The 18,786-nt window shown below is 36.0% G+C and overlaps 2 protein-coding genes across 2 annotated transcripts in view; one reads left to right on the plus strand and one right to left on the minus strand.

The window, feature by feature from the left end:
• Positions 1-12,166, minus strand: part of LOC147070046 (uncharacterized) — a 71,532-nt gene extending 59,366 nt beyond the window's left edge. Inside the window, exon 1 of the mRNA XM_085949997.1 lies at positions 11,633-12,166. Within this exon, the coding sequence (XP_085806123.1) occupies positions 11,633-11,810 (178 nt within the window). The 5' untranslated portion in view covers positions 11,811-12,166. The remainder of the gene's footprint in view (positions 1-11,632) is intronic.
• Positions 12,167-13,755: 1,589 nt separating this feature from the next.
• Positions 13,756-16,043, plus strand: Lamtor2 (Late endosomal/lysosomal adaptor, MAPK and MTOR activator 2). The gene is made up of 2 exons (XM_085949985.1): positions 13,756-13,913; positions 15,606-16,043. Exons 1-2 carry the CDS (start codon positions 13,846-13,848, stop codon positions 15,913-15,915), a joined length of 378 nt encoding a protein of 125 aa, XP_085806111.1. The 5' UTR covers positions 13,756-13,845; the 3' UTR covers positions 15,916-16,043.
• Positions 16,044-18,786: the final 2,743 nt, after the last annotated feature.

Consider the following 18,786-nt stretch of genomic DNA (forward strand, 5'->3'; position numbering starts at 1 on the left):
GGTTGGATCTTGTTTGCAGAAATACGTCCAAATGTGTTTAGGAGAAAAGCGCTTGTTCGAAGCTAAAAATGCTGATTCTAATTTATTTTTTAAACCCGTAGCACGCACGTCGATTATAGTTAAGGCGATACTTCAGTGAAACGGCAAATAATTTTCAACTATAGGCGCGACGAAATTTTGGACTCGCTGGCACTCGAGAGCGAACGTCGAGGTGTGAATACGTCAATTTGTTTCGTGATGGCGACGGGGGTATTAATTCTTAAATCGTGTAAAGATGACTAAAAACGTTACCCATTTACTTTAAAAAGAAAACATGTCAATGAATATATTATTATTGTTACTAATAGAACAATAAACAGAACATTAAATGGACGCATGTTGGATTTATATGACAAATTAGATTTCGTTCGGCACGCGTCATTTGCACAATCCGCGCATCGCCTAGCCACGATCTCTTTAGACCAGGGGGGGGGCAAACTGCGGCCCGCGGGCCGCATGTGGCCCGCCGGGTATTTTTTGCGGCCCGCCATCATTAATTGTACTTCTGATTACGAATAACTTTTTTATAATCTTTTAAAAAATATTGACAATAGATTACAATTTGAAGAATTTTTGCTGTTTCGTAAAAATGTATTATCTCAGTACGTCTTTCTTGCGTCTCGTCTCACACTATGTAACCACTATTTTCTACGTTGAACATCGTGACACATTTAAATACTGTTAACTCTGCGTTGCAAGGAAAAAATATAATGCCTAAGATAAGGTAAAAAGTTTGAATGGATTTCAATTACAACTCAAGTTATTCCTTCGACAAATATGAAATAACAACGCGGACCACTTTCCAACTTTGAAGTTGCTGAATATACCTACCAGAATATAAATTTGAAGAATATGGTAAAATTATTAAAGCCCTGAATGACGATTTTTCACAAAGATTTGGTGACTTCCGAAAAATTGAGACAAGTTTAGCAATAGTACGCGAATTCCATTTTCAATAGATATTGATAGTGTACCGATAGAGCTACAACTTGAGATTATTGATCTGCAGTGTGACACTGATTTAAGAGAATTGCATTGTCGTGAAGAAATCTCCAAATTTTACAATGCCCTTAATTCAGACAAATTCGACCAACTTGAAGATTATGCAAGAAAAATGTTCGTTATTTTTGGATCAACCTATATATATGAACAAACATTTTCGATCATGAACCTCAATAAAAATTCTTTACGGTGAAATATCCCCGATGCCCATTTACAAGCAGTTTTGAGAAAATCAACTACAAAATTAACACCTGAATTTAAAAAATGTACACCACTTCATTCTTCTCAATATTTTTTTTGTAATGTTTATTTTTCGTGATAATAAATAGTGTATATCTAAAAATGGTATTTTGCTTGCGGCCCGCCGCTCATTTCGAATTTGGCCCTCCATCCAAAAAGTTTGCCCCCCCCTGCTTTAGACCATACCTCAACTGAGGTATAGCCTTAATGTTTTCTGCAACTCGCCACCCATCTGTAGTACAATATTTCGAATTTAGTAACAACTTGCGCGTTATATCAGTATATGGTCAATTGCCGAAAATTCTCAAAAATTTACAAAAGTAAGCGAGACCCTGTCCGAGGAAGAACATCCTGGCTCAAGAATGGCAAATACCGGTTTTAGGTCACTGCTCACCATTCCATCCCTGATTAGAGCAGAAACCGACAAAGAAAATATGGCCAAATCATTGGCAACGTCCGATATCGAAAAGGGCACAGAAAGAAGAAAAAACGTTCTTGAATGTAATCTGGATCATAGAATTACTTACTCATGTTAGTAAAAAAGTAAAAATGTTATTTGAAAAATTTTAATTTTATGACATGCGAACAAATAATGTTGTTTCAATCAACCTTGGGCGTGTAATATTATGCCAATGTGAAGTACCTATATATGACTCAGCTAGTAGAACAGGTACCTACTTAGATATATGAAAACATTGTACAAGTACTTACGCAGGGCAAACTACGTTATAAAACTGCGTCACACGCTGTTTTTTTTTTCGAAAAATATAATTTTCAGCGAGCCAAATTTCACTCGCGAGTCACAAGCAATATTTTACAGCACTACCCAGTGTTGCCAACCGTATTACAATTATAGTATTTGTATTATGTACGATATAAAATATATCGTCGGTGTTTTGTAAAAAGGGCGAATTAACCAAAATGCTATTCTACAGGAGGATTTTTAACTTTTGACATTTATTTGTTTTTTACCTGTAGATGATTATAAATATCTAACAAGTTTATAATAAAGCTTAGAAAAAATACTGTCATTATAATAGGTATTATTATATAATATTTTAAAAGGCCTAATATGTCACATTCGCTTTTTATTTCGTAATTTTAATTAATTTAATTTTAGTTGATTATCGTTTTTAAGTACTTTCCTGTGGAGATACAAATTCGCCGTTTTTACACAACAAAGCTAGTGGGGTACATATTGTATTTTCATTAAAATCTCGATTTCGCCAAAATGGTTGATTCGCCCTTTTTACAAAACACCGACGATATTATATAGTACGCCCAAAATACCATAATTTGAATATCACAAAAAATATGTAAAAAGTACTAAAATTTCCATATTTTCGTTCGATAAATTGGTGCAAAGTAAGTAAGTACTATAATTTCGCAATATAAGAAGATTTGGATAACTTACGGAAAAAATTGCTCGAAAAACGTAAAAAAATCTCTTGACTTTGGGTTAAAATGAAATTTCTTGAATTCTTCGGTAAGCATTTTTGGTTGGTAGAAGTACCTTAATAAAAAGGGGTCTCGGAGTTTCTCAAATTCTCCGTTAGTTTTTTTTCTGAGAAACAAAAAACCTATACATTTTCAACAGATGACAACGCGTACTATATTCTTTCCCCAAATACTATAATTTTGGAGGCTCTGTACTTACTATTATTCCACTTTGAAAAGATGGCAACACTGGCACTACCTTCCGAAGCAATTCAGGCATTGTGACAGAAGTAACTTGTTGCACGGCAGTCGTCTGGCACAAGCGTGGGCAAAGCAAACCACATAATATAATATAACATTTAATTCCAATAAAGATTGAGTACAAGTACCTACCTAACATGGATATTGTACAGATATATTATAATGATTAGAATTAATATTCATATCACTCGTTAGATTATTCCGTGGTTACTGCACTACCTTCTAAGTAATAGGTGAAAAGAAAATTAAACGGTTTAATTAATTTAATTGGCTGTAAAACTATAAGTATTGAGTTATAATGAGAAACTTCAATCAGTATTACTAAACGTTATCTATAAGTAGTTATCAGTCGGTGACTATTCATTTTCTGATAAACAGTCACAGTACTTACTACTAATTCTTCTTATTTTCTCAGTCCATATTGAAGAATTTCGTAACCGTATATAATACCCAGTGGATGTTATCCAGGACGAAGGAATCTCTGAAGGCTTGAAGAAAAGGCATGCCAGGTTGGGACTCTCTTGATGCATGAGTAGAACGTAGTCGAGTCACATATCCATCTTAAATGTGACAATTTGCTGTACGATCCACTCTTTTATCTGTCCGCCCTACACAGTATCCGCCGCAACCTTATATTTTCGAAGCTAGGCATAATATCTACTTTACACTACTATCTACGGTAGTGTAGCTCTACATACGGACTCTACGGTCTACGCCTTGAGTACATCAGTAGTAAGTCCCAGAATTTTGCATCGAGCTGCTCAAACAATTCCCATTCTGATAGCGAACTACCATATCCGTTACTGTATACACCCCCCCCCCCCCAGTCCTAAGTATTGTATTTAAAGATGTGACCATCTGGAGTATCTATGTTAATACTTTGGACGCTGAAGACGCACCTGGCGCGTAATGACCAGGCGGCCGATCGATGTAATTAACATGCATTTTAAAGATGGTAATTAAAAAGTCATTATCTAGTCAGCTGCGAATGAGTTAATAACGTCTAGTCCATACTAAGAACATCTGTAGGTACAGCAGATCTAGTCATTAGAAATTCCCATTCCTGCGAGGGTGACCGTGTTCGGAAAGAAATATAAAATGTTCAAGTATACAGAGAAAAGCCGTTTACTACTATATACCTACAGAGTGTATACGGACTTATGACAATTCAGAACTATGGAAATTCAGAACAGAATAATAAAAGTATTAAACTCATTATTTCATTGTAGTCACCCAAACATTTTGAACATATATATTATATTAAGACGAGATATAGCTTGCCGGCAACACCGAGTTGAGTCCCGTTTAATTGAGGCTTTCCAACGTACCTGTGTTATAATTTTCCACTGTTCTAAATTTTGATAGTTCTGTTTATTACTGTTCTGTTTCTTCACATTGTTTATTCACAGTCTTCTGTTTATTCATGGAACGCAATTTTCTGTAACTGTATTCATTAAATGTTTGGACAATTTTCAATGTTCCCGAACCGACGTTTTGATACGGACGTTTGGACTACGGATAAAAATATTCGTTTGCTTGGAGACATGGATGGTATCTACATAAATATGACGAGGTAGGTGCATTATTGGCCAGTCCACCGGCAAGGCAACGACCACAGCACAGGAGCAGACAATCATGAACTAACAATCGTTTTTGAACCAGGCAATGACCGCACAGAAGGCGCAAGATTATTGTAGAAAACGGCAATGGAAATGAAAAAAAGGAAGGCCGTTTTTTACGAGACCGCGATTGCCACGAGAGCAGGGTTTACAGCATCGGTATTTCGACAAGAATATTAATAAATAATAATGATATTATGTAAGTGACTCCTAAATACATTATTAAAATTTTAAATGAGTTAAACAAAAAGATTACTTACTACTTATGTATATATGTAATGATGGTTATGAAACAAAATTATTTTTAAATATTTAATTCTTTAAGGGGGGACATGCTCAGCGTACGTCAAAATGAAGCTTTTATGCTATTTTCAAAGCATGATCCTGGACATTCCTTAAACGTTGTAGATAATCTATTTACATAATTTTGAAGCCTTATTATCCTTTATATTTATTTTAAAACATTTGATGACTGCATAAAGTATTTTTATTACATAAAATAGTATTCTTTTAAACCTCTCGCTCTAATGTTTTAGAATATTTTTTATATTTATTAATTTTTAAAAGCATTTATAAAACTATTAGTAAAATTTATGTCGACATTATTATAGTGAAATATTTACAATAAAAAATTATATTGATAATCTCTGTGATCCCAAATTTGACAAGAATTAGGCATATTATTATTCAAAAAATGGGCAAGATTTACACATTTAAAGATAATTTTAAAGATACTGATTATAGCTATGTCTTTGACCATTCAAATGTGATAAACATTCTACGAATAATGTTTGCTTTATAATAATTATTGACCTAAGAATAAGGTAGTATTTGTTTGAAATACGCCATTTCTATTGGCATTTCCCAGTGGCTAAGCTACAACATACGACTGTAGCCATAAATTGACAAACGATAAATGAAGTAGGGAGTATCGAGAAGCGATTTTTTTTAAAACGTTTCATGTTCAAACACGCGCGTTACCACGATCTTACTCCCTACTTCATTTATCGTTTGGGTCTAGAAATATAGTTAAAAGATTGGACAGGGCTTTCAATTGCAGATCAAATGTTTTTATAAGTCGGTTGTGACGGTGTTTTCCTTACACATCAGCCGGATTCACCATACCAATTTTTTTTCTGTCTACAGCGCGTAAAGATTTTTTTTTAATTTCCCCTACAGTCCTATGTGGATTTTGGCCGCCTCACGAATAGGTTTTTAACAGGTTTTTGTTTAATAATATTTTAATATCTACTTCGTTTTGATTACATTCAACAAAATTATATTATAATAGTGGTTGTCTATGTATGATGTCATGGTGGAGGGGATTTGTTAAAATTTGTTGATTTATGATAGAAAGGGTTAGAAAATTATGTCACTCAATATTGTAATATAGAATTTTACCGAATAAATAAATGCTATTTCAATTACTCGTTAATTAACGCGTTAAGTATACAACCATAATTTTTGAAGTTAAGAAGAAATTATAAAAATACCGGTAAATGGCGAAACGAAAACCGGTTTTTAGAACCCTACACGAAAACCACAAGTTTGTATGACTCGCCACTCGCCAGTGAGAAGTGGATAGTGAGATACCGACCGTGAATATGTTAAAAGATAGACCTTGTAACTTGTATTCATTATATTGAACTGCATACGTACACCTAGTTCCACAAAAAAAGTATTTAAACGGGAAACGCGATACTAACATGATAACGTGATTGCACACACTTAGTACATACGAGGGTGGGTCAATAATTCCTTAGAAAAAAGCATTAAAACAGTTTTGATTTTTGTATTTTTTTTTATTTCTCAACATAATCTCCTTGGAGCTCAATACACTTGGTTAGACGTTTCTCAATTTTTTTTAAACCGTCAGAAAAATAAGTTTTCGGAAGGTCCTCAAAATAAGCATTTGTCCGATCGATGACTTCTTCATTTGAAAAAAAACGTTGTCCACTTAGCCATTTTTTTAAGTTTGGGAAAAGGAAAAAGTCACTGGGGGCTAAATCTGGCGAATACGGTGGGTGGTCGACCAATTCGAACTTCAATTCTTCAATTTTAGCCATTGATCGTAAACATGTGTGAACACGGGCATTGTCCTGGTGAAAGAGGATTTTTTTCCTGTTTAAATGAGGCCGTTTTTCTTCAATTTTGTTTTTTAGCTGGTCCAATAAAGATGCATAATAATCCCCTGTTATTGTTTTTCCTTTTTCCAAATATTCAACGAAAATAATTTCACGTGCATCCCAAAATACAGTAGCCATAACCTTACCAGCTGATTTTACGGTTTTCGCCTTCTTTGGACATGGTTTGCCTTCGCAATCCACTGCTTTGACTGTTCTTTCGTCTCGGGAGTATAGTGGTGTATCCATGTTTCATCTACAGTCACAAAGCGACGAAAAAATTCATCCGGATTGCGTTGCATGAGCGACAACAGGGCTTTAGAGGCCACCACCCTATTGCATTTATTGTCGACTGTGAGCAAACGCGGCACCCATCTTGCAGAAATTTTTTTCATGCCCAATTTGTCATGTAAAAAAGGAATGACGCTACCTTTTGAGATCCCTGTAACCTCAATTATCTCACTCAACTTTAATCTTCGGTCACTTAACACCATATCGTGGATTTTATTGATCATTTCTGGTGTAGTCACCTCTACAGGACGTCCTGAGCGTGGTTCATCCTTTGTTGATATACGACCACGTTTAAATTCATTTAACCAGTTATAAATAGTTGCAAGTGAAGGAGCAGATGTGCCGTGAACTAAATCCAACTCATTTTTTATTTCCTTTGCTGTTAACCCTTTTATATTAAAATGTTTAATAACAGCTCTAAACTCAATTTTCTCCATTTTCCATTTTTCCATTTTCCACATTTTTTTAAATGTACGAGAAACACACAACAACCCGACCAATCTGATTGAAACATCGCAGCATACTGAATCGGTAGTGCCGCTGCATGAAAACAAACCGCTTACAGTACTAGTCGCGCCACCTGTCGGCTTTTCTAAGGACTTATTGACCCACCCTCGTATTATACATAGGCAATAAGTACTTGGAAAACTAATGAATTGCGGTAGAAATAACATTTTTTTAAAACCGCCACTGTTTATATGCAAATAATGAAAGCGGAAGGAAGTAAGAAAATAATGACACCTGCCTCGCACAACACACAATTATAAACTTTAATATCAATTTACTTTTAGATTAAACTGGTCTTTTAGAACAAATGATCAGTTGGACGAAGGTAAAAGATGAGTAAGTAGGTACCTAAACTGAAACAATAATAAAAACATGTGTTCGAAAGAAAAAGAGAGTTAAGTCTAAAATCACTACATTTCAAGAAAGGCAAAATATGACTGAGTTTTGGACATCTTAGAAAGGCCAATTAAATATTATGTTTCTGCGAGAAATTTACTAATACAGCGTTGTTACTTCGACTCACTCCTTTTCTCGTTAATGTTTAAATTATTATTTTCAATTTTCAGATTTACTTATCCCTGTTTTTCTATATTATAGTAAAATACACTGTATACATCCGTAGCATTGGTAGACAAATTTAGTAGTTTAGCAGTGTTAGTTGTTTTCATACGTAATACGTGGACAGGCTAAACCAATCGATTGAAGAAATAGGGCCACCCCAGCCAACAGAAGATGTGTCATTTTGCATCACGGTAACGCCAGACTTCATACTGGACAAAAGTCATAGAATATCTACCAAATTATCCTGACCAGGCATCATCAGATTACCATCTTTCCCGCAGTCTACAAAATCATATCAATGGGAAATGGTTTAGTACAGAAGATTAATGCTCTTAATCAAACACACATTTACTTAAATACCTACAAAATGTATTTTTTCCCATAAGCGGGATTCGAACCCGCAACCCTGGACACTACTTCACTGTGGGAATCAAAATTACAAGTCAAGGTAAAAGTTAAATAAACGTTTATCACTGACTGACTCTTCGCCATTCGTATAATAATGGTTAGAAATAATAGTCCCTGTTAACATACATTTAGAGTAAAATGATCTACGAAGTTGATTCGTGGAGTCTGAAATAAAAGAGTGTATGCTGCTTTCGGGATGTGCTTTCATTGAAACAAAGTGATTTAAAGACAAGCAAAAAGTCGAGAGAACCGAGCCGGTCATCAAGCTCAGGAAAGTTGCATACTTCGTACACATTTCCCAACATGTTGCTACGTATCATGTAATAACAGCTTGAAGGCAGGTGGATGTCTATGTAGATGATGTTAAAAAGGCTTTGCAGACTCATAAATTGGCTCAATAACAGAGACGAAATGTACTGCAGTTTTACCACCAACTTTCGATAGAAGAGAGTACCTACCCCAAGAATTCATCCTACTTACTTATTTATTGGAACTCTGTATAAGTAGGTAGTTAGCGCATGGAAAAAAACTAATGTCGCCATCTTGGTGTTGGCCTTTGCATGGTGAAGCAATTGAAAATTTGCAATAAATTTCGTCCATGACTCTTGCCATTCTTACTAGATAAATATATAATAAAGACAAACACCACAGTGTGTATAACTATAAAGTGCCAACATTCAGAACTAAATAATATTACAATCGAAGAATGTAGAACAGGTAACACAAATACTTACTTATTAATCTGTTCTGTGGGCGAAGAAAACCAACGTTGTTGAATGATTATATAATGTTTGAGGCTTTCACGGTTGTTCTTGATAATGGCCTCTGCAATGAGCCCGAAACGTCGAGTAAAGAAGGAAGAAGGATACACAGTGAAAACCCAAGAATATACTACGTTATTGAAAGACCTTTGGATCAGCAAAAAGGACAGATCAATGCAAATTTCGACATTTTTAGATACCTAGGGGTGCACAACACGAATGATGGCACTTCGCCAGGAGCTCGCCATTTGAATGGAGCATTCGACTCAATGTTGAACGTCTGAGAGAAACAACCTGTTTAATACTAATTGCATTCCGACGGTGATGATTTACGGTGACATGCCATTGCACCTCACAGATGCATATAACCGTAGGCTGAGATTCTAAAACAGATACTTGCAACGGATGTTATGAGTCGTTTAAAAGTAATGACGAGATAAGATAGCTAAACATGACGCTCGTCACATCTAGGGATGTATTTTGTCGTCGTAGGTACTAAGGATGTCTCAAAAGAGCCTCAACCTGGCATAACGTGACCTGAGAAGACGCAAGAAGGCTGGCGACCGACCAGATTTCTTGGAGGAGTCTCATAGTCCCCATAATAAGCTCCATCTAAGGAGTGGACATGTACTGCGATGAAGAAATTGTCGTATTTAGAACATTAACTTGCCTAGTTAGATGGCATTATCATTCACACAGCAATGAAAGTGACAATGCGAATTAATTTATTTTACTTATTCAAACTAAGAGTGAAAAGAAGGAATGTGGAGAAAACATAATGAATAAAATGACGTTCACAGTGAGTATGCTGAGTATGTATACTTAATTAATTGCGAGATTTTAATAAATTTAAGTAATTTCAACATTATGCCACATCATGCCCACTTGCTTAATACGAATAACTGCCTACCTACTTAATTAAATATGCCTCCATTTCACTCTCTTGAATCTCACAGATAATTTACTTTTTTAAAACATTTATTCCAACCTATATAGATAATAAGGAACATAATAATGTTATACTTCTTATCGTATCATCCCCTAACGAAGGTCGGCCACCACCAGGGCGATCTTTGCCTTTTCATATTCTGCACTCGTACTAATCACGGAGGTTCTTAAAGCCACTAAATGCGGCGTCGTCCTCTGCTATGCTTATCATCGATCTTTCCTTGGATGACAAGTTGGAGAATGCTTTACCTTTGTCCTCTCATAGTGTGACCGAGGTACTGTAGTTTTCTGGTTTTCACACTATGCAGAATTTATCAGTCATTTCCCATTCGATTGAGAACTTCAATATTTGCTATAGGTACAGTCACATCTCGAAGGCCTCAACTCTCCGTGATATCTCTTGGTTTAGCCTTAAATTGCTTTATACTACGATCATAATCTGCGAGGTCGATGACATATTTTTTTTACTTAAGTACAGCTGTTTATTATTTACGTCTGACTATTGAGACATAAGTCGGAAGTGCTTTACGACTAATCAATGCACGTTTAGAGACGTCAACATTTTCACTGATGAGATGTTATAATGACTGCACTCACTAATAAATTACCATTTTTTACTACATAAATATACTTTCTTTGTCATCCATAATCTTGCAGGATCGATATTGTCATATTTTTCGAGAATTTTGATTACGGGAGGCCCTAGTCCTATGCGCACTGACAATCGGCGGATCGACCAGCCAAGTGAGATTAACATACATCACAAAATTGCAATAAAAGTAAAAAATGTCGCCTGCGGCGCTATTTCACTTCAAGCGAATTAACATTTAAAAAATATGTGATTGTGCAATGTAGATCGTCACACTGTCTTTAATTAACCTTTGCGATAAGTTAGGGGGGCCCGCCGACGATTCTAGCCTGAGGGGCGCTTCAGGATGTAGGGGCCATGCTGGCAAATCGCCCACTGAATCCACAGACTCAAATTTAAATAATCCATTAATATTTTAGTCCTAATAAGTTTCTTAGGAATAATTATATAGCAACGAATTGGGTAAGTACCTACCTGATAATAAATTACGTATTTCGACTACAGTCTATCGTATAATATACGAAACCATGTAAATAATATTAAGTAGGTACTGAATACTATCATTTTCGTCTCAATGATAAGCCCAGGCCATTAGAGGTTTGCTGGGTTCGAAATACTAATTATTGTATTATTAGAGGTATGTATCTCGCAACATCATAGTCAATTTTGAAGTTATCATATAGGTAACATAGGTAGGTATTTAAAAAGCAATTAAAGTTTGTTCAAGTTTCATAATACTATGCGAAGACGTCAAATTCGAATCGACAAAAAACCTTAGGCTCTGGCAAATGGTAAATGATAGAAAGATGTTATGAAATAAGATTGTCGTGTTACTAATTGACTTACCAACGGCGAGAATGATGAGCCCAGCGGCAAATGTGCCCCATAGGATAAACCTAGATCTGTTTACTCCGCTGTTAAATCTTTGGCTGAAGTATGACATGGGGCAATGCCATCTCGATTCACTGGGTTGTTGATCGTATGTCACTGTTGTCGGTTGGTAAACTGCCCCACTGGCAGGCATTTTGACTTAATTTAGCGACACAAACAAAACTTGACACAGAATTAGGTTTATTCGAAAGCTGAATCGAAAACAATCACAAACAATTGATATTTATCGAACAGATGGTTAAAACAACACTTTGTATGAGAGCAAACTTTGAGTGCGCACTACCAACTATTTTGCATATAAATAGCTGTCTGCTCGGAATTACAACCAAAGATACAGAACGTGGGACGACGGTGTTGATCAATTTACTGCACTGCACACTAATCACGAATCAAACGGGCGCATTGACGATTCTCACACACTGTAACTAGACTCAAGACTGATGGAAGGAACAAAAAGGTTAGAAGAACCAAAGATGTTTGACAAGGACTAGATTCTTCGTCGAGCTAGTGCTGCCATCTCCATAATTTATTTATACTTGCTCGTGGGGTGAGATTATACCATAAACATAATTTAAATGCTCACGATCTACGAATGAATCAGTAAACTTTAAGAGTGAAACGGCAAATAATTTTCAACTGTATGTAGAACGAAATTACGGCCGCGTTGTCATTCGGAGAGCGATAGTCGAGGCGTCTGCACGTCGATTCGTTTTGCCATGACGTCGGATGAAAATATTCTTAAATCGTGTAAAGATGACTAAAAAACTTTACGTAGGTATGTACTTAAAAAAGAAAACATATCAATGAATATACTATTATTATTACGAATATAATAATAAACACAACATAAAAAGGACGCATGTTGAACTTTTATGACAAATTATATTTCGTTCGGCTTCCGTCATTGCACCCGCGACCCGTATTCCGCGCATCGCCTAGTCACGATATTTTACGACCATGCCCAGTGACGTCCCTATACGGAATGCCGCCCCTGATCAGCGCCAAAGTTCCGCCTCCATCTTTATAAAGTATTTTTTATCATCCTTTCATGACTCCAATATCTAAGAAATGTGTTGTATGGATACATTACTATCAAAATATAAACTGTAATTATTCGCAAATCTGCTCGTGTCGTTTCTGGTCACCAAGGACGCCGAAGGGAAACGGAAGTAACCTAGACATCGTGAACCCAACAAAAAATTACAGTCCTGTTAAACCTTTTATGTTAATTAATACATTATGTTGCCAACCAGTAAGCTGAATTTTTAATGGAAAGATATTTTCGTTTTTACTAAGTTTAGGTAGATATTAATTCTCCTCGATTTGCCGCCCTACCAGTAACTGCCGCCCTCAAGCGACGCTTAATCTGCCTACCTCTACGGGACGTCACTGACCATGCCTCAGCTGAGGTATAGCCTTAACGTCTATATTATAAAGTTCGTCGCTTTTCGAACAATAATATTATTATACTAAACAATATAGCTTAATTTTAAAAGACGCATCTGTTATCAGGTCTTCAACTTTATTGAGAATATAATATTAGGTATAATATCGTAAACTCTCGGAGACATATTAAGCAATTAAACGAACGGCGAGCAGATCAGCATACCTACCAACAAATTATCAAGTAGGTAGGTAGAGAATCATGTTTGAAATCATAAAATATTGCAGACAGGCCAAAGCCCTAATAAATAAATCTTAGGTATTTGTTATTAGTTAGGTACTGGAAAGGTGTTAAAGTTAATTTACTTGTTTAATTTAAACTGTCGTGACAGTATGCTAGGTACGTCACTTTATTTTGACAGCTGTAGCAAAATATTTTTGCATAGCTAAAATTTTATATCTGGGAAATACAATTAATTTGAATGATTTTTTTACTGAGTTATATAATAATAGTGTATCTTATCAAATTGAATAGGTACCATCATTATTTTAGTAGGATGCTAAACTATCATCGAGTTACCTACTTATAGATTATTTTTATGTTCTAGTATTATTATTATTATTGACTATACCCACCAAATTTAAGGAAAAATATTTTATATATATGGCATTTTTAAAAGTACGATTCGTTTTCGTTTTGACAATAAATTTTGATCATGTCAAAGTGACAACTAAAGCGAAGCTTTTTCTGATAAAATCTTGATTAGCGATTAAAATACAACATCATGTTGAAAACTAAAGTTTTAACGCAAGTCTTAAGCCAAGCGAATACAGGAGGAATTGAAAATACTTTGTAAGATATTAAATAGATAATTTTAAGTTTATTTTATAAGCAGATTTTTTTTACATCATGACTGTTATTTTTATACAGAACTCAGATATCTTTTCATTATACCTAGTTTATGTAGTAAATTATAGCTTTATATATTTACTTACGCAAGGTATTATCAGTTTGGATTTAAACATGCGATTCTAATAAGCTGTCATTAAAATTTTGATCTATAAAACCTATTCCTGCATTGTATCGTCTATGCTCGGGTTTTAAATATGTGACAGTCTCAATCCATAATAATATGTAATCATAATGCCGAATATTATATCTCGACCTTGTAGCCATGTCATGTATCACATTCAAGTTTTAATAACTGGCACTATAGAATGAGGTGTAACGATTCAAATTTGAACTGACTCATGTTACATTTTGTCAATAGACAATTATACAAATCCCTCCTTAGAGCGGTTTTATATAGTATTATGTATTCACATATCCGATACCGGCATGTAAGGTGTATACATTCAAATGCCGCTTTAAGTATGTCGAAAAAAGATCTCTGTAGTTGAGAGCAAACATTGCTCAAAATAAAGGGGGTGATAGTGTACTGGGTCAGTTGTGATGACCAAAGCTATTTCCAGGATACTGAGGGAAACACAAGGTCGAAACAATATTCTCAACATCGACGAAAGTCCGGAATATTTTAAGACCTGTAAAGAACTCACAGTCTTTGGAATCGGCAGGTGTGTACCAGATAAACTGTTGCGGATGTCCGAAAAAGTATATTGACCAAACTGCACAAACGGTAAAAAAGCGTGTGAGTGAACACGAGAGGGCATATCGAGTAAAACACTACACAATCTCAACGATTGCCAATCACTCGATGGACACAGGTCTTAAATTTAACTTTGAGACCGAAATATTGTGCTGGAATAAGGGACATTTTCACGATAAGTGAAGGAGGCTATCAAAATTCATAGGAACCCTGACAATATTAATAAGGACGATGGGCTACATTCAAAAACATCATGGCTTCTGGCACTTTCAGCAAAATGTAATATTGGATCTGGTATCTCTAGTCGTCATAACTGACAGTACACTATCCCCTTTTTTACTCGTGAGCAATACTTGCTCTCAGCTATATAGATCCTTTTTCGCCATACTTAGAGCATCATTTGCATTCATACACCTTCCAGCACACTTCAATACATGTTCGATCCTAATATAGTCATTTGGTCACAGATTTTTGTATTGACAAGAAATGGATGTTAGCCACTTGCTCAACCTATTAAGTTCATACTCTGACTCCAAACACAAATTGAAAAACAATATGTGTATTTGCCAGACCCAGGGTTCGAACCTGGCACCCATGACATTATAAGCTAACCCTTATGCCACTCGGCCATCGTGGGACTGTCTGTTCGTCTAGGTAGGATTTAATTAAATTTTAAAAACTAACCATCTGCAATTATTTGTATTCTCAGTTCAATGAAAACAAATATGTATGATTGACAATGTTTAGTGTGCACTATTTATGTCAGGTCTCTACAGCCTACCTCCACCCTTTCACCACTGCTGTTTATGATCCCCTCTCCTTGGATATGCTTATAAATGAATGCAGGATTTGGTGCTAGCCCGAGGATATTTCATCGTTCACCAGATGACGGCCTACATGAATGTATTTTTATTTCATATGATTTATTATATTTCCAGACTGTTAAACCATGATGGAGCACTGTTGGCGTATTCAGGATACAACGACAAAGACGCGAGAGTCACAGCGGCCATCGCCAGCAATGTTTGGACGGCCTATGAGAAAAACGGACGCAACGCATTCAAAGAAGACAGGTTACAGTTGGTTCTCATCGACTGCCTCAATGGGAAACTGGTCATCACGCAGGTTGCCAATCTTCTTTTATGTCTCTACGCCAAAGAAAACGTCGGCTTCGGACTGCTGAAGGAGAAGGCCAACGCTTTGGCACAATATCTCGAGGGTCCATTGAAACAAGTCGCAAATTCTTAAATTTTATTGTATTTTTATCTCTTAATGTTAAGATTATTTCTGTACATAAATATTACCATACTATAATTATTATAATACTGAATATTTTATACTTATAAAAACTTTAAATATATTGAATCATCATTACTTTTTCATTGTTTTAATGCAATCATTATTTCTCATCAGTGGTTGATTTAACCATGCAGGAGTCCTACTCGCAGTACTAAATGGGGACCTCGTAGTAAAAATACATATTAATAAGATTCAACTACAATACTCTCAGTAATCCGCCACCCCAAAAACCAGACAAGTGTCCAATTAGTGAAAGCGGCGGATTATAGTGCATATGTTACGCCAAATGTGCGAAATTGACTATTATATGAAATGGGCTAAATTTTGGCTAATTCATGTAATAGTCAAGCCTGTTGCCTTATTCATGAATTAGGTAAATTTTCTGCCGAGTACATGAAGTCGCCAGGGCATGGAATTCTTAAACTGTCAACATGACAGTAGAAAAGTAAATTTAATACGGATGGTTTTATTAGTTATAATTGGACATAATCCTCCGAAGGAAGATTAGAGAAGACCTTCGTAAATTCAATGTAAACCTCATACAAGCAATTGTGAAAGCAGGCAGAAGTTTAAACAAAAACAAGCAATGCTTGTCGATAGGAAAACGTCAAATCACAGCACTAAAAGCAAAAGATGGTTCTATCGTCAGAAATTGGGAACACTTGTTAAGCCGAGTTGAAGAGCTCTACAGCGATCTCTACAGTGATGACACTGACAATACGACTATAGACTTAGATCTTCAGAGAAATGGAAATTCGGAAGACCATACTCCCGAAATTACATCCTGGGAAGTAACCCATGCTTTAAATTACATGAAAAGTGGGAAAGCCCCCGGGGAAGACGGTTTAACGATAGATATCCTCAAAAAACAGGAAAGGATGCAAATGAAGTACTTGCACAATTGTTCACAGCCTGCATATGCAAAGAGGATGTCCCAGAGGTATGGAAAAATGCCAGCATTGTTATTCTTCACAAAAAAGGTGACAGAGAAGACCTAGCAAATTATCGTCCAATAAGTCTACTCCCTATTCTCTACAAGACGTTCACAAAAATTCTCTCAAACCGTCTGCAAAATGTACTAGACGAGAACCAACCGAGAGAACAAGCCGGATTTAGAGGAGGATACAGCACTATGGACCATATCCAAGTCATCAGAGAAATCATAGAGCGGTACCAGGAATACAAACTGCCACTATGCATGGGTTTTATAGACTATGAGAAGGCGTTTGATTCGATAAAGAAATGTTCAATACTCGACGCACTCAGAAAACAAGGAATCCCTGGACGCTATATAAATATTTTCAATAATATATACAGTAGCGCAACAGCATCTGTAAATCTCCATAAACCATCGCGCAGATTTCATATCAGCAAAGGAGTCCGACAAGGTGATACAATCTCACCTAAACTATTTACAGCTACCCTTGAAGACTTATTCAGGCAACTTGACTGGGATGACAAAGGGATCCCCATAAATGGAGAATACCTGAATCATCTGCGCTTTGCCAATGACATAGTAATTTTCTCGCAAGACTCAGAAGACCTCCAAAGCAGAATGCAGGAACTCGCTGAAGTAAGCAACAAAGTAGGTTTGAAAATAAATGTAACAAAGACGAAAGTCATGTTCAACTGCTTTGCAGGCCAAAAAGAGATCCTCATCAATGGCACTCAGCTTGAACAGGTGAAAAGCTACATCTATCTGGGACAACAAGTATCTATAGATGGATGTATATTTGATGAAATTGTTCGCAGAGTAAAGCTAGGCTGGAGTGCTTTTGGCCGCCTGAATAATGTCTTCAAAAGTGACCTTCCACTGTGCCTAAAGCGCAAAGTGTTCAACCAGTGTGTGCTTCCCGTGATGACATATGCGTGTGAAACATGGACCCTAAGTAAAAGAGAGATCCAGAAACTTAGTGTAGCACTACGTGGTATGGAGAGGTGCATGCTGGGCATAACGCGAAAGGACAAAAAGAGGAATGAGTGGATAAGGAAGCAGACAAGGGTTTGCGATGTAATAGAGTTTATTAAAAGCCTTAAATGGAGATGGGCTGGACACATAGCTCGAAGAAGAGACAATCGTTGGACAAATCTAGTCATCCAGTGGTATCCAAGAAGTACAAAACGTCCACAAGGTAGACCTAGAGGCCGCTGGATCGATGAAATGATAAAGTTCTGCGGAAGTACGTGGCAACGCAATGCACAGGACCGAGAGAAGTGGAAGCAACTTGAAGAGGCCTTCATCCAGCAGTGGATAGATTCAGGCTGATGATGATGATGATGAATTGGACATAATATAATATTATTATTATTAGGTTAGGTTAGGTTTTGAAATTCTGAATTATTCAACTGAATGTCCATTTTGAGGTTAGCTAACAAGTGTCAACAAACTATCAAAAACATACAATCGACCATTGCACGATCGATACCCAAGCACGAATCAAATCGCGAAAATACCTTTTAATAAAATTCATCCGTTATCATATTATAGTTCTAGTTTTTTTGCGTATAGTAAATGGATATGAACGTAATAATTGTAGTTATTGATTGGTATATTTTTATATTATAATCAATGACATTTGACACATTTGGTTAGTTTGATTAGTTGCAAAAAACACCACCGTAGCGCGACCATCTATTTTGACCATAGATAATATACGTACATTTTGACCAATCAACAAGCATTTCACACATTTAGTTTAGTTGCAAAAAATACCACCGTAGCGCTACTATCTAATTTGTCCAATGCATGAACAAGGCAGAAAAATTACTGGCGAATTCACGCACTCACCAGATATTTTGTCTAATTCATGAATAAGGCAA

This window comes from Rhyacophila brunnea, unplaced genomic scaffold (genome assembly GCF_057557595.1).
Source record: "Rhyacophila brunnea isolate RB1 unplaced genomic scaffold, BYU_Rbru_1.0 scaffold_22, whole genome shotgun sequence".
NCBI classification, from domain to species: Eukaryota; Metazoa; Arthropoda; class Insecta; order Trichoptera; family Rhyacophilidae; genus Rhyacophila; species Rhyacophila brunnea.

Excerpts from the sequence above, each read along its gene's own strand:
- Lamtor2 (XM_085949985.1), top strand. The coding sequence starts at position 13,846 with ATGTTGAAAACTAAAGTTTTAACGCAAGTCTTAAGCCAAGCGAATACA. Across the intron at positions 13,914-15,605 it reads GGAGGAATTGAAAATACTTT|ACTGTTAAACCATGATGGAG; the intron begins GTAAGATATTAA and ends TTATATTTCCAG.